Source organism: Macaca mulatta, chromosome 4, assembly GCF_049350105.2.
Source record: "Macaca mulatta isolate MMU2019108-1 chromosome 4, T2T-MMU8v2.0, whole genome shotgun sequence".
Classification (NCBI taxonomy): Eukaryota; Metazoa; Chordata; class Mammalia; order Primates; family Cercopithecidae; genus Macaca; species Macaca mulatta.
Genome location: NC_133409.1, coordinates 33,218,684 through 33,244,879, shown reverse-complemented (window position 1 = coordinate 33,244,879; position 26,196 = coordinate 33,218,684). Strand labels below are relative to the sequence as shown.

General features: G+C 34.9%; 1 protein-coding gene across 5 annotated transcripts in view; it reads left to right on the top strand.

The window, feature by feature from the left end:
• PTPRK (protein tyrosine phosphatase receptor type K) overlaps window positions 1-26,196 on the top strand; it is a 559,982-nt gene that overhangs the window by 319,941 nt on the left and 213,845 nt on the right. For all 5 annotated transcript variants that reach the window (XM_028847097.2, XM_028847096.2, XM_078001187.1 and 2 more), the window contains exon 7: window positions 16,389-16,682. In XM_028847097.2, coding sequence (XP_028702930.1) covers window positions 16,389-16,682 — 294 coding nt within the window. The remainder of the gene's footprint in view (window positions 1-16,388; window positions 16,683-26,196) is intronic.

The following is a 26,196-nucleotide window of genomic DNA, read 5'->3' as shown; positions in this document are numbered from 1 at the left end:
CCCTTCTCCTGTCTCCCATCTCCCCTGTCCCCTCTCCTGTTTCCTCTCCTCTCCTCTCCTCTCCTCTCCTCTCCTCTCCTCTCCTCTCCTCTCCTCTCCTCTCCTTTCCTTTCCTTCTTTCAGACCACTCTATTGAATTCTCATTTTCAGACTGATAAAATAGGATTCGAAAACATTTATTTATTTATTTATTTTATTTTATTTTATTTTCGAGACAGGGTCTCTCTCCGTCACCCAGACTGGTTCACTACAGCCTCAGCCTCCCAGATACAAGCAGTCTCACCTCAGCCTCCCAAGTAGCTAAGGCTGTAGCTGAGCACCACCACACTGGCTATTTTTATCTTTATATTTCTTTTTTTTTTTTTTTTTTTTTTGAGACGGAGTCTCGCTCTGTCGCCCAGGCTGGAGTGCAGTGGCCAGATCTCAGCTCACTGCAAGCTCCGCCTCCCGGGTTTTACGCCATTCTCCTGCCTCAGCCTCCCGAGTAGCTGGGACCACAGGTGCCGCCACCTCGCCCGGCTAAGTTTTTGTATTTTTAGTAGAGACGGGGTTTCGCCGTGTTAGCCAGGATGGTCTCGATCTCCTGACCTCGTGATCCGTCCGTCTCGGCCTCCCAAAGTGCTGGGATTACAGGCTTGAGCCACTGCGTCCGGCCTTTATCTTTATATTTCATAGAGCCAGGAGACTTGCTATGTTGCCCAGGCTGGTCTTGAATGCCTGGCCTTAAGTGATCCTCCTGCCTCAGACTCTCAAATTGCTGTAATTATAGATGTGAGCCCGCTGCTTGGCCTAGAAACCTTTAAATGTATGCTGTGGAGCAAGTTTGCTCTATTTTTGTATCTTAAGTAGGGATGTAATCTAAATATCCCTTCATGATAAAAGTCAAATCATGAGCTAAATCCCCTTGTCAAATGACTCATTTGTGGAGTAGCTCCATTTCTACATTTGCTTACCTTACCTAGAGAGATGTTATTAGATGAGTTCAGAATTTTTCTCTGAACTAACAGTGGCAATGCAATCAGAGTACAAATAATATCAAGATATTAAAGACCTAACTTGGCATTATTCCAGTGTAATGTTACATAAAGGAAATGTATTCTCATAATAGACAGTTGCTCTGGGAAATGTATGAACTATCATATTTAGATCAATTCAAATAAGTAATTCTAAATAACTTATAGTTACAAAGCAGAAAAAAGTTTACTTGATGCCTTTATGTGGCATAATCACATCACAATATATGTAACATACAAAGATGGCTGTAGAACTCAACTGCTCCTTCTAACCTATACCTGATCCGTCTTATACGCAAAAACATTTGAATGCCTAAACTTTTGCAGATGGCTATTCTTCATGTTTCTTTTGATTTCGGGGATTCTCATGCTTTAGAAGCAAAAGATCTGGTGCAATGAAGCATTTAAGGAAAAACATAGATGCCCATGTTTGTGATTGATTTAGGAATTTTCAAGAGGAATTTTGAAGGAATTAGATTTTGCCATATATGCTGATTTTAAATGTTAAATCTCAGGATGAGATTCCACTTATACTTAGTGGCTTTTGTAGGGGTTGGTGGATTTTCTGGTTAACAATTTAGTTTGTTTCCTCCCTTTCCCTACCCTTTCCCTACTTTTTCCCTCCCTCCCTCCCTCCCTCCCTCCCTCCCTCCCTCCCTTCCTTCCTTCCTTCCTTCCTTCCTTCCTTCCTTCCTTCCTTCCTTCCTTCTTTGGTGTATTGTAGGCATATGGAAAAGTGTATATTAAATATATAGTTTGATAAATGTATAGCTAGTTGAATATTACCAGCACCCCAGAAGTGCTACCTCATTCCATTCTAGTTAATAACCTCCTCACCCAGAGTAGCCACTGTTCTTGGCTTATAACGTGAATAAGTAACAAGTATATGTCATCTTACATATGAATAGTTTATACTCTTATCTGGTTTCTCTTATTTATCATTAAGTTTGTGAAATCCATATTGCTGCATGTAGCTATGCATCATAGAACATCATTGTTATGAAATCTGTTGTATGACTATGCCACAATTTATTCATTTTTCTGATGATAGACATTTGGTTCTTTTTCACCTTGAGCTATTTACAATAGCAGTATATTAATATACTAGTATATGACTTTTCAGGAACAGACAGGCTCATTTTGGGGTAGCATGTACCTCAAAGCGGAATTGCTAGGTCATAGAGTATGCTGATTTTCAGCTCAAGGAGGTACTGGCAAAAAAATTTCTTAATTTCTCATACAATTTATACTCCACCTTGCAAACATAAAGTTTCACATCTTCACCAACAGTTGACATTATCCTGCTTTCTTCCATTTCTAATTATCTTCTTATGTTAATTCTTTTATTTGTTCATAAATGCATTCATTCAACAAATATTGATTGCACTCAAGACATAAATGTAATTCAAAGGGAAACAATTTACAGTCCTTGCCTCAAGAAAGTCAGTAAGTAAAGAAAGAGGCAAAAAATATAGGTAAATCTCTTACCAGAAAAAATTCATTTATTTCAGGCTGAAGAGAGTGTGGTAAGAAAGGTTTTCAGAGGCAGTAATAACTGAACTGAGATTTGAAGACAGATAATTTTGCTAAGTGTATAAATGGCAAAAAGATACTCTAGGAAGTATAGGGTAAAGGTGGGATTTTATTATTATTATTATTATTATTATTATTATTATTATACTTTAAGTTCTGGGGTACTTGTGCAGAATGTGCAGGTTTGTTACATAGGTATACACGTGCCATGGTGGTTTGCTGCACCCATCAACCCATCACCTACATTAGTTATTTCTCCTAATGCAATCCCTCCCCTAGCCCCCTAGCCTCCCCAACAGGGCCCGGTGTGTGATGTTCCCCTCCCTGTGTCCATGTGTTCTCATTGTTCAACTCAAGGTGGGATGATTTTAAGAGAAGAGTTTCCCATGGAAAACACAAGTTGTTAAATGTGAACATATAATTGGACTTGAAGAGTGGTAACATATGAGGTTGGACAGATGAGCAGGGGGCAGATCATGAAAGGGCAGTGCATTTTATTTTAGGAAGTTTGCATCTTTCTTGGAAGTTTACCTTTAGCTACCTTAATAAGACATAGAATTGCATTTATCACCTATTGCATGATAAAACAACATAAAACTTAGTGGCATAAAACAATAACCATTTTATAATGCTCACTCACAGCTTCTGTGGGCTGTAAATTTGGCTGATATGTATATATCACTCTAATATATTTGGGTCCCGAGCTGAGAAGTCTCAAATTGAACAGCTAAAGGTAATTTAAACTCCTGGAGGCTATAATCGTCGGGCACAAGTCTGGCACTTGAGTTGGGATAATGCCACTGGCTAATTCAAAATTGGAAATGGTGGCACCTACAACAAATGTTCTAGGTTCCAGTGAACAAAGGGAAAGTTACTTTTTTTTTTTTTTTTTTTTGACTAGCCTCAGAGGTCTCATTACATCACTTCCTCTAAGCTCTACTTGCTGAGCAGGCATGAGGTCTTTCTGGATTGAAGGGGATCCAGCCTCTCTATGCGAGTGCTATCAGCGAATTTGTAGCGCATTTTCAGACCACTGCAGTGACTAATGTTATTTTGTGCCTTAATTTCATGTTCTTTTTGCTATCTATTGTAATAGTCACAAAATCTATCTAGTATAGTTTGATTGTCCCCCCTCCCCAGGGGTTCTGACTGTAATTTGAATATCACTTAGGGGACACCTTGGTTTAGAGAGCACAGTCTTAACCGTTGATCTTTTTCCTCACATAATTGACATTGGTTTTATAAAGAAGAAAATATACAACGAGTACATTTATATCTCTGTTTCGCATAGTTTGCATTTATACATTAAAATAAAATAACTTTTGAAAGTAGATTTTAAAATATTCAGGTACAAATTAGTGCCTTTATAGTTTAAGGAAATTATTATGCCGTATAGTAATGATACATCTGGTATACTTCTCTGATTAATTTCCAAGTTTAGTGTCTTGACATTTGTTCAATGTCAGACTTTTAATTTAAAACCTGGACATGGACATTTAAAGATAGCTAATGCATGAGGGGCTTAAAACCCAAATGACAGGTTGCTAGGTGCAGCAAACCACCATGGAACATGTATACCTATGTAACAAACCTGCAAGTTCTGCACATGTATCCCGAACTTAAAGTAAGTTTTTTCAAGCAAAAAAAAAAAAAAAAGAGAGAGAGAGAGATTTAAAAATGTAATTATATGGCACTGGAGCAGGAATTGATACCCTTCAGTTACAATATGAAGAGCTCTCAGCTATCAACTTACATTAGTGCATCATTTTACAAAATTTCATACCAAAGAAACATAGTACCTTCTTCTTTTTCCACAATATTTAAAATAGTAGCCTTCCTTTCTCAATTCTTTATTCATCTTACACCCACTGATTGAGATAATATTTTCAAGAATCTTCAATATCTATGAAAATATTAGTGCCATTTTATGTCTTATGGTTCTTTTCTCCAGCAAACTTTCAGCTGATCTGGCTGAGTGTGGAAAAGGATAGGGAATTTGAAATTCACAGAAAAGAATATGTCAATAGTCTGGATTGGTAGCCATTTTATGTCCTTATTTTTCAGAGACATGGCATTCATCAAAGTAGACTAGGAAGCTCTCTTGCTACTTAGGAACAGTAGCTGTGAAAGAAGATCCCAACTCCCTAGCTGTGTAATTGCATTACTCGTGCTCTAGAAACTCTTTTACTAGTCTAGAAGCTTTCTCTTGCTGTGCAAGATGGATTATAGAACTAGGCTGCCTTCCGGTATTTCTTATTTTGGATGATATGGCTTACTTTGATATTATGAAGGTGTGAAAGTGAGTGTGTTTAAGGGGAGTTGAAATAAAAGGTCTTTTGCTGGCTCAGCTGACACACTGGTGTAAAATGTCTTTGAACAGGTAACTATTTACATGCTTAAGCATCTTAAAAATATTATTAACTTGTTATTTTGTCAGATGAGTCTATAATTATTGCCTACCTTCAGCTTCCATCTATTTATAAAACTAGGTGTGGTGATTTTGATAGCACTTTGACTATTGAGGACAGGTATTTTTGGTCCCTAAAGGAATGCTAATGGAATTACATGATTAAAATAATTTTTCAGAAGTCTTTATAGTAACCGTATTGATAGATCTGCTTTTACTGCATTCTCTTTTTTTCCCCCATCATTAAGTCTATATACTCTCCAATTACCCATGAAAACCTGCCTTTCTTAGTTGAAAGACTTATTGGAAGTACATAATAACCTGTCCTCTGGTTCCCAGGTCACGTCTACCTGATGTTTTTATATCATTGCCAGCAGGATAGCTTACCTAAAGTCAGTGACTCCATGTAATGAACTCATTTCTCCTGAAAAGTTCTCTCTCTCTTAATTTAATCCAATAAGACACATGGTTGTTTTTTGTTTAATTCCAAAATTGAGGCTATTTTTGACAATTGCTAATTTATATCATTTGATGTCCCTGAGTAAATATATATTGGGAATTTTTATGTTATAAAACTTAGTTGGATCTATATAAGCTAATGACAAATTTTCTTTGCTATGAAGATCTTAAAGTCTCTGAAGATTTATGATTTTTTGATCCAAAGAGAGGCTTATAATTATGACTTCTCTGGAGTTAGTAGTACATATATCAATCTTGTTATATAGTGGAATTTTATATTGACTGAAGTCTTGTTCCATTAGTTTTACTATGTCATCACAATTCCTTTTTCATGAAAAAGTAAATATATTAGTAGTATGTACAGGGATGTGCCTGGACAAGTCATTGTGACTCTGTACCCCACATAGACATGTAGAAATAATAGGTAAATAATAATTCCCCTGATTAACTTAGGGTAAATAAAGTCCTGCATTTTACCTGACCGGAAACCAGGGTCATTGAGTGGAGGATGCAAATAGTGTGTCCTGTTTTACTGCAGGTCTGAGTCATTACATTTTAAAATGGTCATCAATTGTTGGTTTCATGTACTTAATATTGACTTCATTATTTGGTATTGACTTGAAATGATTACAAAGTGTGTATTTATAATGAACATATGCTTGTACATTGTATGTTACAAAGACAACACAATGGAGTGTTTAGACCTGGGGAGCAAGTTGGCAAACTTAGATTATGTTTGATTATAACTAAGTGTCACAAAAATCTTCTAATTATGTAGTTTTAAAATTTCTTAAAATTTGGAATTTAGGCTGATGACATTTTACAAATGTATTTATATTCTAGATGTGGAAGATTCAAGATAGTTTTAATTTTTTTTTCATTATATATACATGTCACATATATTTACATATGTGTAGGTCTGTATATATGTATACTACACACACACATCTATAAGTAGAGATTATATTCTCATTATAGAGATTTTTGCAGTAGAATTTTTTTTTAATTGGTATCTCCTTGTTTACTGGATTCAGACATTGTGTCTTAATATGTATTAGCATAAAATGAATGTAAATAGTGTTATTGTACTCCAAACCCTTTTGCCTATAATCTAGAATGGAATAATAGCCAGTACTATATAATCTAGGCATATTCAACAAGTAACTGGGACATATATTGCCATTGACAAACACAGTTCCCTTCCTTTCTCCAACCATATTTTTAAAATATGTCACCTTTTTTTTTTTTTTTTTTTTTTTTTTAAGAGTCACCTTTAACTCTTAACACACAATATTTTAAAGAGTTACTTTTAACTGTTTAAGGTGACTGATGATATGGTGAGGACATCACCTGTTTATGGCCCTAGACTTCAGTGACCTGAACAGAGTTAAAGGCTTTCCTGGTTTTATTGCTGACTTGATTGTTATTCCTGGAATCAACTGGATGTTCTTTTCTTGAAATACTATGAACACTTTGAGCTCTGACAAAGTTGAAATGAGGTATTAAATGGCTAAGAGAAAAATCTCTGTATTTATTAGCTTATGACTCATTTATAGGGATTCATAACTTTCATCATATCATGGTTTGCCACCATGTTGACTGTAGTACTGAGAGAGGCTTTTGTAAAGTTGTTAAAATTATCGCAATAATTTATAATTCTAAACCAATTCACTACATGGATATTAATGAAGAAGAGAGTAGTTTTGGACAAAATGAGACACAATTTTTTAGTTTCCCTATAGTTTGATTATGAGCTAAAGGACAGATAAACTTCACTTTTTAAAATTCCATCACCTTTTCATCCACCCTAAATATGAACCTAACCTTGTTTTAGTTTTTGCTGACATCTAAAACAGTGTGCTGCAGCTGTGCCTTTTTATTTCAAGCAGGTAATAAAGTTATTGCAGCAATGTTTTCAAATCAAGGTGAATAAAACGCCATGGTAATGCATAGGATATAAAATTAAGTATGCAAAATTTGCAGTTTCATTGCCGAAATGATTCTTCTTACTTCAGCACTTTAGGGAGCAGGAAAAAGCCATGTCATAGACATTAAATACTGTAATTCTACAGATCTTGCATTTCAAAAACTGAATACATATCACACAGGGACTTGAGAGACAAAATCATTGTTGAATATGAAGAGCAGCATATTTAGCATCAGAATTTTCTCCTACCCTGAATTAAATTTTTGTTCAAGGGACACACACGCACACAGACACATATACACACACACGTATTAGTCCAATTATATACAATTTCTTATGGGTCTTGTATATTCAAATTAGTTTTAAAATACATAAATTGGAGTGTTTACTTCACATGGAAAATACTTAAAACATTTTAATTGATGTGATTTGTTGAAAAGGCAAAAAAATATTAATGCTAGAATTGTAGCTGTGCCTTTTTTTTTTTTTTTTTTTTTAAACAAGCTGGGTAAATCATTTGATTCCACTTGGTCACTAAGCAGTTGCTTAGAATGTGTTCTTTTGTTCCAGTCAACTAACTCATTTAATTAAACAGTAACAATTTGTGGGCGCTATGTATCTGTCAGGGCATTTGGCTTGCTACATGGTTCAAAGTGTGAGGTGTTAAATCTTACTTTTTAAGGGCTTAATGTTAACACCTGAAAATTAAATAAGTACATAAATAAAGTTTTGGTATTGTGTTCTCCAAGTGTCGATTGTTACACTGAATTGTACGTTTTAAAATGTGGAATAGGTAGAATTTACGTAGTTTTTTCCCTTCCTTCCTTCCCTCCTTCACTCATTCCTCCTTCCGTCCTTCTCCCTTCCTCCCTTCCTCCCTTCCTCCCTTCCTCCCTTCCTCCCTTCCTCCCTTCCTCCCTTCCTCCCTTCCTGCCTTCCTGCCTTCCTCCCTCCCCTCCCCTCCCCTCCCCTCTCCTCTCCTCTCCTTCTGATACAGGGTCTCACTCTGTTGCCCACGCTGGAGTGCAATAGCATGAGCCTGACTCACTGCACCCTCAACTTTCCCAGGCTCAGGTGATCTTCACATCTCAGCCTCTCGAGTAGCTGGGACCACAGCTGCCAGCACACCTGGTTAATTTCTGTATTTTTTGTGAAGATGGGTTTTCACCATGTTGCCCAGGCTGGTCTCAAACTCCTGGGCTCAAGCAATTTTCCCCCCCTCAGCCTCCTAAAATGCTAGGATTACAGGCATGAGCCACTGCTCCCAGGTGATAAGTTTTTCTTACAGTGGCCTGGGTATTTGGGGGCATTGTTAAGGCAGTCATTCATTCTATAATAATAGTATTGAACTTTGTCAGGTGCTACAAGAAACACTGGGAATGTAATGATGAGAATGTTTTATGGGCACATAAATTGTATTGAAAAACAAGGATAAAAGAAAAAGCTGTCACTCATGGTCCTGGAGTTCCCTGGTCACTGCTATTAACTTTTTGGTATATTTTCTTCTGTTTTTGGTGGTTGCTGATTTTGTTTTTTCAAGGATATACTTTTTACTTTTAAAAGTGAAAACTAATGATATTTATAACTTGTGTTCTGTTGAGAAGTTACACCATGATTTACCTCCCATTTTCCCATCATTGATTATTTTGATCACGTTTTTACTTTACTTTTAAGCAAAGACTGAAAGTATCTCCTTATGATAAATTTCTCAAAGTGTTATTACTTTACACATATTTATTTCCTGATATATAAATTATTTTCCAAAAATATTGTTATCAGTTCACTTGCCTATGAACAATTCATGTACTCACATGCCCATTTACATGTGTTTTCCTGGCCACAGTCAAGCCCATATTAATAAATGATCACTCCCACAGCCACGGAGCTTGCACTCTCCTCAATATGCTGCTCCATTGCCCTTTTGAGAAATGGAAATATAAGTGATGTAGATTTAGGTAAGGATAAGTGGTGAATTTATTATTTTCAACATTGTTAAAATTATTTTCTATATTGCTGAACTGTTCAAGAGGAACCTATTATTGTTTTGGACTAGAGAAGTTTTTTTTTTTTTGCTTCAGATTTAGTAAGTTATAATTAACAAATAAAATTGAATATATTTAAGTTGTACAATGTGGTCTTTTGGTATATGTATGCAATTTGAAATAATTATTGAGCTAATTAACATATATTTATCATCTCACCATTTATTTGTGGTGAGAATATTTAATATCTACTCTCATAGAAATGTTGAAGTATACAATACATTATTATTAATTATAGTTACCTATACTATAGTAGATTTCCAAAATTTCTTTGTCTGAACAAATTCTGTACGCTTTGAATGTTTCTCCATTTCCCTAGAAACTCCCCGCCCCGCCCCGGTCCCCATGGTAACCACCATTCTACTCTCTGCTTTTATGAGTTCAAGGTTTTTAGATTTCACATATAAGTAATATCATGCAGTATTTGTCTTTCTGTGCCTGGCTTTTGAACAATTGCCCCCAGTAGGGAGCCACTGGGAGAGAATGAAGAAACTCTGTTTAGCTAAATATAATTAATAGTAATAAAAATATAGTATAAACAAACATATATAATATCCCATTAAATGGACACTTTATTATTTGTAAATCTTTTTTCCTCTTTTATCTAAAGTTTTCTACCTACTTACCATTGTGAAATCATATGTGCTTATTTGATGGTTCTCAGAAGTTATTCGTGTGTGAAATATTGTAAGCATAGATAGTGAGGCACAGTACACACTCTTTCCTTAGTTCTTCATAGCTATATGCAGACATCTATCTAATTTTCATAGAGATCATAATACATAGTGGTAGCTCCTTCTGCTACATAGGTGCTGGCATAGGGGCCTCAGGTCAGCCAACATCCAAACTTTGTGGTGTCTTAGCATTAACTTTATTTGACCAGTACAAGCTTATGAGCCACCTAAGTAATATGATTGGAAAAAGGTCTCCAGGCCGGGCCTGGTGGCTCACAACTGTAATCTCAGCACTTTGGGAGGCTGAGGTGGGCAGATCACCTGAGGTCAGGAGTTTGAGACCAGCCTGACCAACATGGTAAAACCCTATCTCTACTAAAAATACAAAAATTAGCTGGGCATGGTGGCATGTACCTGTAATCCCAGCCACTTAGGAGGCTGAAGTAGGAGAATTGCTTGACCCTGGGAGGCCGAAGTTGTGGTGAGCCAAGATCACACCGCTGCACTCCAACCTGGAAAACAGACTAAGACTCTGTCCAAAAAAAAAAAAAAAAAGTATCTATCACTTGAATTGATGGTTTAAAAAATAGATTTTAATATAATAAAACAAATTTAATTAAATTCTATTACTGTACAAATATGTAAATAAAACTCAATAGTTGTTTATATTAAAAATGTATAGAATTTGCTGACTACATTGTGAGCTAAAATATGAGCTAAATTTATGATGAGTTGTTTGAGTCCTAAGGAACTTGTGAGGATTGAAAATTTGAAATATCAGAAAAATAACAGTGTGAAATCATGAAAGAATTCTCATAAATATATCTGGGTTGCAGTTTTTAAACTGACATGGTAGGAGAAACCTTATCTAAAAATTTTCAAATGTACGCTTCTTATTTTAACATCTAAGGAAAAATTAAATTGTGTTACTGTACAGATGATATTTAATGTTCAAATAAATTGCTTCTAAATATGAATAACCTGCTTTCCGTTTGTTATGGGAGCAAAGGTCATCTTTCTATTCATCAATGATATTAAGTTTCTTGAAATGCTCAAGAATTTATTAAATTGTGTTACCAACTTGTTGACATAAGTTAAAATCATTTAAAAATTATTGTAGTGTAGCTGATAAATGCCTGAATTAGATGGACCAATGATGTCATTCTTCCTCCCCTTAACCTCCCTCATGTCCATTTTCTTGTACTTCCAGTAGGTAGTGGGAAAGAAAACTAAACAATGAGAAGCATTGTGAATTTGTTGTCTAACAGGAACCAGAACTGGATAAAAATTTTAGTGAGGTAAATTATAAATAAACAGAGTAAAATTGACTTCAGAGTGATTCTTTCATTTAAGTAAACAAATGGTAGCAAATAAAAAATATTCCATCTCCAAGGCAAATATTCTAGTGTCGAATGTGTTAATGGAGCAATGGACTCCTGTAAAACATAATTTTCATCATCTCTGTTATTCCCTTTTACAATAAATAGTAAAAAGAAAAATATGGGCCAAGTGTGGTGGCTCACACCTGTAATCCCAGCACTTTGGGAGGCCAAGGTGGGCGGATCACAAGGTCAGGAGTTTGAGACCAACCTGGCCAATATAGTGAAACCCCATCTCTACTAAAAAATACAAAAACTAGCCAGGTGTGGTGGTGTGCACTTGTAGTCCTGGCTATTTGGGAGGCTGGGGCAGGAGAATAGCTTGAACCCAGGAGGCGGAGGTTGCAGTGAGCCGAGACTTCTCCATTGCACTCCAGCCTGGATAACAGATGAGCCGTCTCAAAAAAAAAAAAAAAAAAAAAAAAAAAAAAGATATAGATACATTATTAACTTTTAAATAATCTGCTACTCTGGACCCAGCTCAGAAACTTTCATAGGTGAAGTATTTTCTGCTCACAAGCTTTCTACCAAACTGGCGAAAAAGTGGAGTTGAAATATCTGGCAGGAGGAAGGATGAGATCATGTCTGTGGTAGGCTGAAAAATGCCCCCCAAGTAGATTCTAATCCTTGGAACCTGTGAATGTTCCTAATATGGAAAAATGATGTTTGCAGATGTGATTAAGTTAAGGATGTTGAAATTGTGAGAAGATCCTGGATTATACATATGGGCCCTAACGGCAATCACAAGCATCCATATCCATATGGAAGGCAGAGGGAGATTTGACTACAGACAGGAGAGGAGAAGGCAATGTGAACAAATGAAAGGAATTTGGAGGGATGTGGCCACAAGACAGGAATACCAGCTTCCACCAGAAGTTAGAAGACTCAATCAACTGATTTTTTCCTAGAGCCTTTGTAGGAAGTATGGCCTTCTGACAGCTTGATTTTGATCAAGTGGTACTGATTTCAGATTTCTGGCTTCCAGGACTTGGAGAGAATGTCTGTTGTTTTAAGTCACCAAGTCTGTAGTAATTTGTTGCAGCAGTCATCGGAGAATAATGTACTATCATTGCCTCCTTCTATAGTGGTAGGACTGATCCTAGGATACTTTATGTCAAGGCCCCATTGACAAATAAAACCCTTAGGAAGGAGGTAGAATTGAGAGGTATTTAATTTATCTAATTGAGAAACTAAATGTAGAAGTGTTTTTTGCCTTGACATTTACTTTGTGCTGACTTTTTCTGGATTTGTAGCTTCTATTTCTTATTCTGCATTTTATTAATTAACTGAATTTTGGTAAGTGACACATGTGTTTGTAAAATAGCATTATATTAGGAATAAAGGAATGGGAATATTCTTTCATAATGATTTGCTTGATTTCAAGACACTTTTAAAAATTATTTGAAATAAAAACAAATAAAACAATTTGAATATATAATTGGGGTTTTATAATAGGTTCAGATCTAGAATAATGAATGTAAGTCATTAATTGAAAGTTAATTGGTAACATTGGCAAAGTTTATCTTATAGTTTGGGGATTGCATGCTTCAGTTGATACCTCCTGTACAACTGGGATTTATTCGCACCACACCTCTGGGTCTGGTTGTGTATTAAGTTATGAAGAATATTAATATTGCTGCAGAACAATTACTTGTTCATTTGTGAACTGATTAAAATTCATGCATAATTTGTGGAAATGAATAGAGATTTTATAAATAAGCCCCATTGTTCTCAAGGGCCTGAAAACAAAATACATATGCTAATATAAAGCTACTTTTTACCTCCAACATAAAAATTTAATATGTAGTGGTATATTAACCTCATTAATGCTAGATTTTACATCTGAAAATCATGCTGTTAATCAATATATATGCTCTTAAGTCTCTCTTAACATTGCCACATTTCCAATGAGCAATTGCTTTGATTGCTGGATTGCCCCCATTTTTGGCCTGACCATGGCAAGTAAGATGGAAAACTGGCCAGAGTGAACTACTACCCTTCTGACCAAGTCTTGACTGATTACATCAAACTCATTTCTTCATGTACAAACAACACTAGTGTTGAATATTTATTTTCATTGTTAAAATGTATATGCTATATGGCAAAACAGAACAAAGCAACCTAGCATCACACAGGGCTTGTTGTTGTATTTAGGAGTTGAGTCTTTAAAAATTCTTCAAATAATGCCTAGTGCACTGATGAGGAAATTATAATATGAAGTTAAATAATATATTTAAGATTACACCGCTATTAATATGTAAGCATTTTTTCTAATTAGGTTTCCAGACTACAAATTTTTGTTTTCTTTTATATGTCACTTCCCTAAAAATAGAAATGTTGGAATTAATGTTATGCTTTACTTTTTCACTTATTTCTCTTCTTTCTTTCACTTGTTTCTTATGTTGTGGTATGGCTATTTTTTCTTTCCTTCCTCTCTCATCTTCTGCTCTCCTCTTAAGTTTTCTCCTTATTTTCCATAGCAATAGTGTGCAGAGTTTTGATTGGTGAGATTCAACATTTGATATACACACATAAGTTCAGGTTTTGGAATATCTATAAATTTATGATTAACCATGTTTTGTTATGTGTAATTCACTTGGCACATTGTTCCTGTTTATTCTACCCCTACACTGGGGTAGAACCCTAGTGAGCTGTAAATTTAGCATTCTCTCCTACTTAAATTAGTTAGTATATGAGCCATCTGGAATGAAAACAAACATTGCACATATGAGGCAACTCAGTTTATTCACAAAATACAGACTGCTTCTTAAAATATGTGCAGCATTTAGGTAATCTCGGAAGACATTTACATTTTTTTCTATTATGTTCATTTCTCGATTCAGTTTCATTTTAGTTTAGGGTTTGAGAATACATCAACTTTCTCCCTGTCTATGAAAACTTTTTAAAACTCTGAGTATAAAAGTTGTTAGAGCAGCTGGTAAAATTTCATGGTATGAAATGTCTAGTTCTTTCTGTAGTTCATAAATGAAAATTCTAAACTGTTTATTTCATTGAAACTTTTTTCTTTTGTGAATAACTTCTCCATTGAATTCAGTTGTGAAAATGGAAAGACCTCACCTGCTATGCAATTTTGACTACATATTGTTTAAACAATTTGCAAACTATCAGGAATGGATGTTGTAGTTAAAGTTTATAAATCATGTGTTAACCACTTTTCTATAGAAATTATAAATGTTTGCACTTCATATAGCATATGTTATCATCTTTGATCTTAGTTTTGTTTTTGTTTTAAACATGAGCACAGTGAATCCCAAGGTCATGTGGTTCTACCAATAATTAGTTTAAAAGTTATTGCCATAATGAGCTATGAGTACTTGTGAGGAGTAACTTATGTCCTTCAAGTGATTTTGGACAGAAAAGTATTGATATCACATTCGTGATTTAGCAGTCTTTTTTTCTATATAAATTTCAGTTTAAAATAATGAATTCATTGATTTCTTTTTACAATGTCTCCCCTACAATGTTATATGGATACCCAATGTGTAGGACAGCCTAACAATTAATAGCTACTCAGTTAATGTTTGTCCATATGAATTTTGAAAGAATCTTCTTGAAAATTACTTTAGCCTGTGTAGCAGTACAGACTAGGTAATCTTATTCCTAATTTTAAGGTTGTTTGTAAGTCAGAGGCTTTTATGCTAGAAAACTATACTTTTATACAGTCAGGTTTAACAAGAAAATCCTGGTCTGCACCTGAACATTCTTGTTTCATTTAAACTGGCATACGAAGGTTAAACCTGTCTACAGGCCTTGTTTGCATTATTTTTTTTTTCATGCAATGCGTTGCCATTGAAATAAAAAATCCGACTAGAAAGATATTGATTATGTGCTCATGACTTCCCTCTATTTGTGCCTTCTTCAGTCCACCCCATACCTGGAGTGGATTGGGATGAGGGAGCATTTTGTGATTGTGTTTAATAGTTTTACTTTATGTGTTTTGCTCCAACTCTTAAAAAAAAACTTTTAAATCAATTTTTGAGCAATTACTACTTTATTAAGATTGACACTTTCTTTAGGTCTTTTGACTTTCCCAAGAAAAGTGAGAAGTGTTCCATGAATTCAGAGAACTTCTTGACTTATTACTCCTTTTGGAAAGACCATACGAACAGAGCTATAGCTGTTGAGTCCTTCATAAAGTTCAGTGTCTCATAAAGTTCAGTGTCTCATTTCAGTGACATTGTTCTAATGAAAGAAAAAACGTGCCTTAATATGTCATTCATAATTTCTATAAATCCAAACATTGAAGTAATGTTTTCCAAAGTTTCTTTCAAGCAAAATATCTTAAGATATCAAAAATTAAATTATAGTGTGCCTTTGACATTTGAGTTTAATAGTTGGTGAATTGCCTTATCTTATGCTGCTCCCAAAAGCCACTGATGTTTAGTGATTTGTGATTGTGCCTAGGTGTAAATTTAAGTTTGTCATACTGTGAGGCAGGTTTGTGGAAACAAGTTAGCACCCGGCATCAGTTTCTGAGTTCAGTTATGCTATTCTTTCTTCCTTTACTCATCTGTAGAAACTGTGAAGAAGTAGCAAGGAAAGCAAACAGAAAAATACCTCTTGGTCATAGTTCATGAATGAAATAAATTGTGAAAGATCAACTCTACTCTCTTAGAAGCTAATTAGAGCTATCCATATCTAAATATTTTATTTTTATTTCCTTTGTATATTGTGCCTTTACAAGTTTATCTCCTGAAAAAAAAAATGTGTTTTCAATAAAAGAAAAAATATGTTAAAATGGTCATATGTACCTGCAAACTTATATGTTCTATAAAAGTACAACTGTCACATCATGCACATTCTAGTTTTCTTTTAAGTATTTAGTATGCATTTCTAATAAATGTTCTATTAAGCATTTAAACCTTATTAGACATTAATATATCTGTGATTATTTTAAATCTTACTAATTGAAGTGCACACTCATCTCTCCTAGAACCACCAAGACCCATTGCTCCTCCTCAGCTGCTTGGTGTTGGGCCTACATATTTGCTGATCCAACTAAATGCCAATTCGATCATTGGCGATGGTCCTATCATCCTAAAAGAAGTAGAGTACCGAATGACATCAGGATCCTGGACAGAAACCCATGCAGTCAATGCTCCAACTTACAAATTATGGCATTTAGATCCAGATACCGAATATGAGATCCGAGTTCTACTTACAAGACCTGGTGAAGGTGGAACGGGGCTCCCAGGACCTCCACTAATCACCAGAACAAAATGCGCAGGTAAGACTGAGTAGCAGGCGTTTCTAACTTGTGAAGGAATCTAGCATAAGACACATTAATACATGCAGTATTGAAGGTTCTCCTTATTTGATATATGATATAGTCACACTAGTAAGAGTTCCAATGAATTAGGTAAATCATCACCTTCATTATGTCATAATTTGACTGATTTGAGAACATGGGAGTGCTTCTCTATTATCAATCCATGATTATTATGAATCTAGAGTCTTTTATTGGCATGGTAATTTTGGTGAGCCTGCTACATATTCAGTCCAAAAATCTCTCATAGCTGTAATTGAAAGTATTATTAGGAGAAAAGATCAATGTAGTTCAAGCAAATACCGAATACGTTTTTTATCATGTGGAAATTCTATCCCTCAGTAATTTTGTTATAGTCAGTGTAAAGGCCACTTCTTATAATATGGAAAAGAAAAGTTAGTCTGGACAATGCCTCGGTGAGATAACTGTTTTCTTCGGAACGTCCTGTTGTTGAGGACAACCTCGGGAGCTTGACACCCGGCTGCAGAACACAGAGAGATTTTCCTTACATTTTAAGCCTTTCTATTGCCTTCCTCATGACTAAAACTGAGTAGTGAAAATAATCGCATATGGAGAAAACACAAAAAATAAAAATGAAAAATTATATATAACCACACATCCTGGTTCTTTACCATGTTATAATGGGAGGAATTGTTAGCTATGAATTAAAAGCCAAGAGTTTAAATATCTAAGTTACTTGAGTACAGTTTTAGTTGTAGTGTGTATTTTGTCTTTTGTTTCTTGAGCATCTGTTTGTCATTGACAGTATCGTTGGGCTACCCACCGGGGTACTGAGCTACAATCCAAGCAAAATCCATTCGGTTACCTGATGTATTAAAGAATAAAAATTCTTTAATCCAGAATAATACTTATATATCAAAAGCTCTTGCTGAAAGATATTCACTAATAGGAAATTTAACTTCTCAACTGTTAGCCTGAGACTTAGATGATAGAGAGTCCAATAATTTGCTGATTGCTGTATACATTTATCTGGTGGTTGAAAAGGAGCTTAAGATAGAAGATGTTGGGTAAATCTCCATGGCTCAGCCTAAATCTCACAATTTGCTTTTCAAATATTCTGTATGGCTATGTCCTTTCAATCGAGGTCATGTGACAAATTGTTTCTATGATAGAAGGTAAACTTCCCAAGGGAGAGGCAAGTTGACTCCATAATCTCAACTACTCAGAGAAATCATTTAAAGAGGAAGCAATTTGGAAACTAAAAAGTAGTTCACTCTCTATTCCAAAATTAATATCCCATGCTAATATGCAAAATTGAATTATGGAGTCAATTTTACTAAAAATATTGCATACATATGTTTTCTAATAAAATTATACTTTTCTACATATATATAAATTTATAATGTATATATAAATTGTAACAATGTTGACAATTTGGTGTTCCATTGGTTTCCCTCTTGACTTCCTTTGCCCAAACTGCTTTCTTCTAAGTATTTCACCTGCTTTATTTTTTATTTTTGTCAAAATAGATCTTTAAAAAATTAGCATTACCACACAGTGTATTGTTAATATAATGTAACTTTTGTTTAACTTAGGAATTATTTGAAATTGGTTCCAGATGTGAAAGCCATGGAGATTGCATGTAAATAATGTTGTGTTTTAAAGCCAATCGCATGTAAATAATGTGTTTTATAACTGGCTTACCGTGTTAAGTGGATAAAACATGTTAATGAATATTGATTTATCCCTATGCTTATGTTCTGAGTGGACGTTAGACTGTTTAAGTAAAAATATTACTATAAAGTGCTTTGAAGTAGTTTATTCTGACAATAGCCTTATCTATGTGAGAGGCGATAGAGGATAATTAACTTACACTCATAGCTGCTTTCTTGTCTCACTCTGTTGTCCAGGCTAGAGTGTAGTGGCGCGATCTTGGCTCACTGCAGCCTCTGCCTCCCGCATTGAAGCAATTCTCCTCTCTCAGCTTCCCGAGAAGCTGGGTTTACAGATACGCGCTACCATGCCCGACTAATTTTTGTATTTTTGTAGGGATGGGTTTCACCATGTTGGCCAGGCTGGTCTCGAACTCCTGATCTACAGTGATCCACCCACCTCGGCCTCCCAAAGTGCTGGAAATACAGCTGTGAGCTACCGTGCCTGGCCCATAGCTGCTTTCTAACTTATAAATGCCTTGATATTTTGGAATTATACTAGTCTTTTTATCTGATTCCTTTTCTGAGAAACATTTAATTTGTGTATTCTTTGTGACATAAAATGCTTTCAGGCTCAGTCACTTGTAGTTTTACTCCCAATGGTATTAAGTTTGTTTCTAAAACTATCTTTCACATGTAATGAGTCTTTATCACACATGTTTACTATAGCTAATTAATGTCCTCATAAGGTATGTCTGCAAGATTTTGGGGGAGGGAAGTACTTATAGACTAGATTTTTCTGCAAATTTGAGAGGAACCATGGTTACTATTTCATCAGGAATGTCTACTAATCTTGCTGTATTATTAGAAAAGAAAGAGAAGCTTATGTAAGTATATGTTGTATTAATTTTTAAACAGTCCATAAAAAGGAGACATGGAACATAATTGATGTATATAGTATAATTAAGTAAAAAGTCAATGATAGTTAGCATTATGATGTATGTCCATCTACTTCCCTTCTTTAAGATCCATTTCTCTTTCCCCAATTTTCGGGTCCCCCAGACTTGAAATTACCAGTACCACTATTGGCCTCAGCCCAGAAGCTCATATCAACGAATAGAACACAGTTTATGTTAACTATGATATTAACTGAAGTTTACTACAGATTGCAGAAACTTTAAATGTTTCGTAATCTTGGGAAATACCTCTGAGACTCCAAACATAACCTTTGGAGGAAGTTACCATCTAATTCTGTTAAATTCTGCATGCCTAAATACTGGTTCTATAAGAGGAACTGAATACTAGATTTATAAACCATTCTTTTTTAATTAGGACTGGGACTATTCCATGTTACAGCTGTAGAATTTGCCATTAATATCATCTGACTGAATAAATGTTTATTATTTTGAAGCAGCTATTTTAATAGTCTCAGCATGTTAGACTAGGTGGCTTTAAAAATAAGTACCAATCAATAAGTAAATTACTTACAATTTACTGTTTTTAAAATTCCATTTTAAGGTATTTGAGGCATTGACCTTTTATTTCTGATAATAGTAAGTGTTTATCTGAGGGAAATCTGTCAATACATAATTTTCCAGCAAGTCAATACAAAGGTTTTCCTTATTTATATTAATAAATTTTACATTTTCAAATGAAAATGTAGATTTTTTTTGTGGCTAAGTATTGATTAATGCTACTGTAGAATCAACGTATGAATTGAATCTATCATGATATTTTATTTTCACACCAATCCTGTGAGTTAGATATATTATTTTCTCACTTTTTAGTTGGTAAATTTAAGACCCAGGAAACAAAAACAAAACATTGACTTGTCCAATATCAGACAGATGGGCCTCAACTCCTTTTCTCAGACTTTAATGGCCTTAATACTTATTCCTCTTATTCATAGGTAATTTCCTCCCTCTTATAATAGTATAGCATGAGTAAATAACAGCACAACAAATAAGATCTGGAAGAGATGTACATTTTAAAAAATGGAGTCTGCATGGCTAACTTATTCTCTGAGAAAACATAGGTTAATATTTGCAACTTCAAATTTATTGAAAGCCCAATTGATTAGTGCTTAACTCTCAAATATATGCTGTGTTTTCAATACTTTAAACAGTTAAAGTATAGAAGTGTATTATTTTATCCTTTTCTGAAAATATCCTGTCTGGTTACCAAAGCTATTTTTTTTTTTCCTTCCAAAGTGCATTATAATCATTTGGTAACTGCAATTAGTTGCTTCAGGGTCTCTGACTTAGGAGAGGTGGTAATTACAGCCTCCGAAGGCTGAAGCCACTGAGGCCTACCTCATGCTTCTCTAGGAACCTGAGAGATATGATTATTTCACTGTTACTTTATACCCTGACCCATACTATTGTTCACATAATGTTTCTTCAGAAACTTCAGAAATTTTTAAAAGGGTATAAATGCGAAGCTGTCTTAAAAGGGAAGTAATTCAAAAACTCCAATGAACAATCAGAGAAAGTATGCTTGCTTTTTTTCGGTGTGTCTATTTCCTCTGGGTATACCATCTGGTATAGAAGCTAGGCAAATACTGTTTCTCTTTCTCTTATTAAATGAAAATAAAATATGCCATCATCAGAAATTGTCTGTGTTGCATGCTTTGGCAATTGCATGTTAAAATTGCTCTTTTAAATTGCCTTCTGCTTCTGGGTAACCCATTGTGGAACTGCTTTATGATTAACTGACATTTTAGCAGCATCTCTCTCATAGGGAAGGTCAAGAGTTCAGAGTGTCCAGAACATAATACATTTACGCAGTTGGGAAAACTACTCTCTACTCTTATATTGAAGTTCAATGCTCTTGGCAATTTTCAATGAAGCATTTAGATATATGAAGCAGTGAAAAGGAGAGTGTCTTATTTTAAAAGTAAGCATTTACTAAAAATGCATTTTTTTCTTGTCCTAAATCCAAAATGGAAGGAAAAACAAAACAAAATAATACTCAGGCATATATCAGAAACCACAAAGTGAGAAGTTAAATTTTAGCTTTTAGTCTATAGCACCATCAGCAAAACGGTACCATATATTGATTTTTGCTGTGGTTTAAGATAGTTATCAATCACAAAGACTAGTAACCGTTAACACTCAGCCTAGAGGTTAAAACAAAATAAACAACTCTTCCAAGAATTGGTTCGGTTTCACAATATAAGGATGACTTACTATTTGATTTAAATTGTTGGCTTATATCAATGCTTGCTTTAAATTTTTTTGAAATGTATGAACTGCTTATATATAATCTTTATATGGCTTTTTATTTTTTATGAGCAAGAAATTTAAAAGGCAATGCTATTATTATTATTGAAATAAAAAAAAACTAAAGGTAAAAAGCCCTAGGAAAAGTAATGGAAGCAGTTCTTCAATTTTCTTAGGAATCTAAGAATAAAATCCCATTTTTGATTTCTTTTTTGTGAGTAATAACCTAATTTTTGGTTTTTAGATTCTGTAGAGAATATTTCTGTTTGAAAAATATTTATTCAGAAAAGAACTTCTGTTGGCTTCTTTCTTTGTTAACAGTACTGTGTTAATTAATAGGTCTTCAAAGTTATACAACCAATGTCTCGCACTTAAGCTCCTAGGAGTCACTAGGGACCAGATCTATAAAAAGAGTAAATGCAAAGTGAAATGAATAAAATGAGAGCAAACTACATGTTTTTACCTCCTAGTAAACACTGGTGATATTTTTGGGTTTCTGAAAATAGATGGACAGGTGGATTACTGGCTAACTCTGTTCTTGTGGTAGAACTGAGGATGGCAGGTGAGCTGCAGCTAAGTATAACATAATCCACCTGTTGCCTAGTTGTTTGTATGATACAGACTGACATTACTAGATTTGTTTGTAAAAGGATCATCCCATCTCTGGAAGTTAAGGAAGGACTAGAAGCAGAGAGATCGTGAAAACATGCTTACATATATATAAATATAGTTGTAGTCTACTCCATAGCATCTTTTCCATTTCAAATCAGAAACAGGAAATCCATAAATTGCTAGAAAATATTATTCATAATAATCAGGAAGGTACTTTTATAAGGGGATTTTAAAGATATGTGTTAAGTGAATAACTTCATTGTTTGAATTACTTTTTCAAATATGTGGATTGTGCAATATTAATACACATGAAAAAATGGTATAATACATTAGATTGGAAGGGAAAATCATGAGAGATTGGAGATAACTTCAAGAGCTACTGTGTATCAGATGGGATGTTTAATTATTTCACAAATTTTAGTGAGGGCCCAAGTTGTACACATTGCCACACACAGGACTGCCGAAGATAAAACATTGAGAAGACAACATTCCTACTCTTAAGGAATTGACAGGCTAGTGTTATAACCATAGCAAAAGATGAGATGGCTGTAGATGTGTGGTATTATTTCTGAGGACTCTGTTCTGTTCCATTGGTCTATATCTCTGTTTTGGTACCAGTACCATGCTGTTTTGGTTACTGTAGCCTTGTAGTATAGTTTGAAGTCAGGTAGCGTGATGCCTCCAGCTTTGTTCTTTTGACTTAAGATTGCCTTGGCAATGCAGGGTCTTTTTTGGTTCCATGTGAACTTTAAAGCAGTTTTTTCCAATTCTGTGAAGAAACTCATTGGTAGCTTGATGGGGATGGCATTGAATCTATAAATTACCTTGGGCAGTATGGCCATTTTCACGATATTGATTCTTCCTATCCATGAGCATGGAATGTTCTTCCATTTGTTTGTGTCCTCTTTTATTTCACTGAGCAGTGATCTTTGACAAACCTGAGAAAAACAAGAAATGGGGAAAGGATTCCCTATTTAATAAATGGTGCTAGGAAAATTGGCTAGCCATAAGTAGAAAGCTGAAACTGGATCCTTTCCTTACTCCTTATACGAAAATTAATTCAAGATGGATTAGAGACTTAAATGTTAGACCTAATACCATAAAAACCCTAGAGGAAAACCTAGGTAATACCATTCAGGACATAGGCATGGGCAAGGACTTCATGTCTAAAACACCAAAAGCAATGGCAACAAAAGCCAAAATTGACAAATGGGATCTCATTAAACTAAAGAACTTCTGCACAGCAAAGGAAACTACCATCAGAGTGAACAGGCAACCTACAGAATGGGAGAAAATTTTTACAATCTACTCATCTGACAAACGGCTAATATCCAGAACCTACAAAGAACTCAAACAAATTTACAAGAAAAAAACAAACAACCCCATCAAAAAGTGGGCAAAGGATATGAACAGACATTTCCCAAAAGAAGAGATGCATACAGCCAACAAACACATGAAAAAATGCTCGTCATCACTGGCCATCAGAGAAATGCAAGTCAAAACCACAATGAGATACCATCTCACACCAGTTAGAATGGCAATCATTAAAAAGTCAGGAAACAACAGGTGCTAGAGAGGATGTGGAGAAATAGGAACACTTTTACACTGTTGGTGGGATTGTAAACTAGTTCAACCATTATGGAAAACAGTATGGTGATTCCTCAAGGATCTAGAACTTGAAGTACCATATGACCCAGCCATCCCATTACTGGGTATATACGCAAAGGATTATAAATCATGCTGCTATAAAGACACATGCACACATATGTTCATTGCGGTACTATTCACAATAGCAGAGACTTGGAATCAACCCAAATGTCCATCAGTGACAGACTGGATTAAGAAAATGTGGCACATATACACCATGGAATACTATGCAGCCATAAAAAAGGATGAGTTTGTGTCCTTTGTAGGGACATGGATGCAGCTGGAAACCATCATTCTCAGCAGCAAACTATCACAAGAACAGAAAACCAAACACCGCATGTTCTCACTCATGGGTGGGAACTGAACAATGAGATCACTTGGACTTGCGAAGGAGAACATCACACCTGGGGGCCTATTATGGGGAGGGGGAGGGGGGAAGGATTACATTGGGAGTTATACCTGATGTAAATGACGAGTTGATGGGTGCTGACGACTTGATGGGTACAGCACACCAACATGGCACAAGTATACATATGTAACAAACCTGCACGTTGTGCACATGTACCCTAGAACTTAAAGTATAATAATAAAAAACATAACAAAAATATAATAAATGATACAATAAAAATATAACAGTAATCCAAAGAATAGAGAGATAATTTCTGACCAAAAATAATTTTTCCCAAGCACTATTAATTTTTCTAAACAAAGTTGGTTTAATGTTTCCATTGAACAAAGCCATGGCCTTATCCATAATTCCTTACTTGTGAAATAATGCATGAAACAATGTCCAGGCAGTAGTCACCATAAGGATGGTTTGCCTTCCCTCTTTTCCTTCTACTCACAAGTAGTAAATCTATGTGGACAGATGGAGGTATTAAAATGAAAGATATAGTTCATATTCTAATTTAAATCATCAAAGTTGTGTTTTTTTTAAACTTCTGGGGTTCATGGGAGTATAAAAATGTTATTCTAAATTTATATGGAAATTGAGAGACAGAGACAGACAGACTGACTTATAAGGTAATCAACACCTGTACATTCTGCTAATGGTCTATTATGTTAGGAGTTCCCAGCATAAGAGTCATGAAAGTTGAACAAACATGAAATAGCCTTTCCCAGTACCTTTTGGGTTTTACCTCAGGAGTAGGTTGTACAGTTAGTCATACATTCCAATTCATGGCACATTTCCTTATAAGTGGTATCATCAGTAGCAATGTAATTATCTTTACTAATAGAGTTGGGTTATTTTTCAGCTTAAAATTGTGTCATCTGACTGACTGGTAAAAAGCAGTTGGTAACCAGTGTTAATGACACCGTATTTATTTATTCATAGTACTGTACCACATGCTGAGTCTGTTAACTGTACCATTAAGTACTCTTTTTATTGGCTTCATTTGTTTTTATTGAATTTTGTATAACTACAATAAATCTTCAGGTAGAAATGATTTGAATAACAGCATCAGCCTCGTTCCCCTCAAGTCGTAGGTTTTTTATTTGATATCAGGAAGTAGAAATGGCTTTAAAAGTAAAATGGTGTATTTATAATATCTTAAATGATGATAACACCAGGAGGATATGATGAAGACAATGACCTAGATAGAATTTTAAAGATGTAGATCCAGGCATCAAACTGTAAGGGATGTGTTAGTCACAAAGACAGGTTCAAGAGATCCAGCCTGTGATTTGAGACTTTTCTTTGATGGTGCCATTGGGGTCACTATGAGGTATAGACTTGCTCTTGATTTTCTTTCTCTTTACCTAGAGAATTTACTTCTGTCTTCAATTTTCACTCCTGATTCATATCTTTTGTTGAATTGTAATTTGTTTTCTTTGCTTTGAAATACGAAAGAAATCTCTAAATCAGGTTCTGACAGAAATAAAATGCAGTCATATTTTCTTGGTAGACATTGTTGGGGGAGGAGGACAGCTTCATATTTATTTTTTGGTCTCACTTATCCATACCCATCCTAGGTATAATTAGCATTTTGGGGGAGTATTGGTCATTCTGTGCCATTTATTGATGGAAAAAAAATGACATATGGATGAATCTCATTATTTTCATCATTTAATTTCACTCATACCTACATGGAATCATCAGCTTAGGATCTCACTTTCTGGTCTTCATTGTCTTCCTGCAAGATATGGCCTTATCATAGCTAATAATCACCAGAGGATAACTCTTCAATCCTCTTTCCTTTCCACCAACCTGAATGTAAACTGCAGAAGGAAAAAAACATATTCAAAGGAAAGAGAAAATGAGTGAATTCTAATCCCATGTCTTCTAATTTATAGTAGACTTTGTGAACCCAGTAAAAAATGAACTTCAAAGGGCAGAAATTCATGCCGTTTATATCACCCTAAGCAAGATCTGTGCAAATT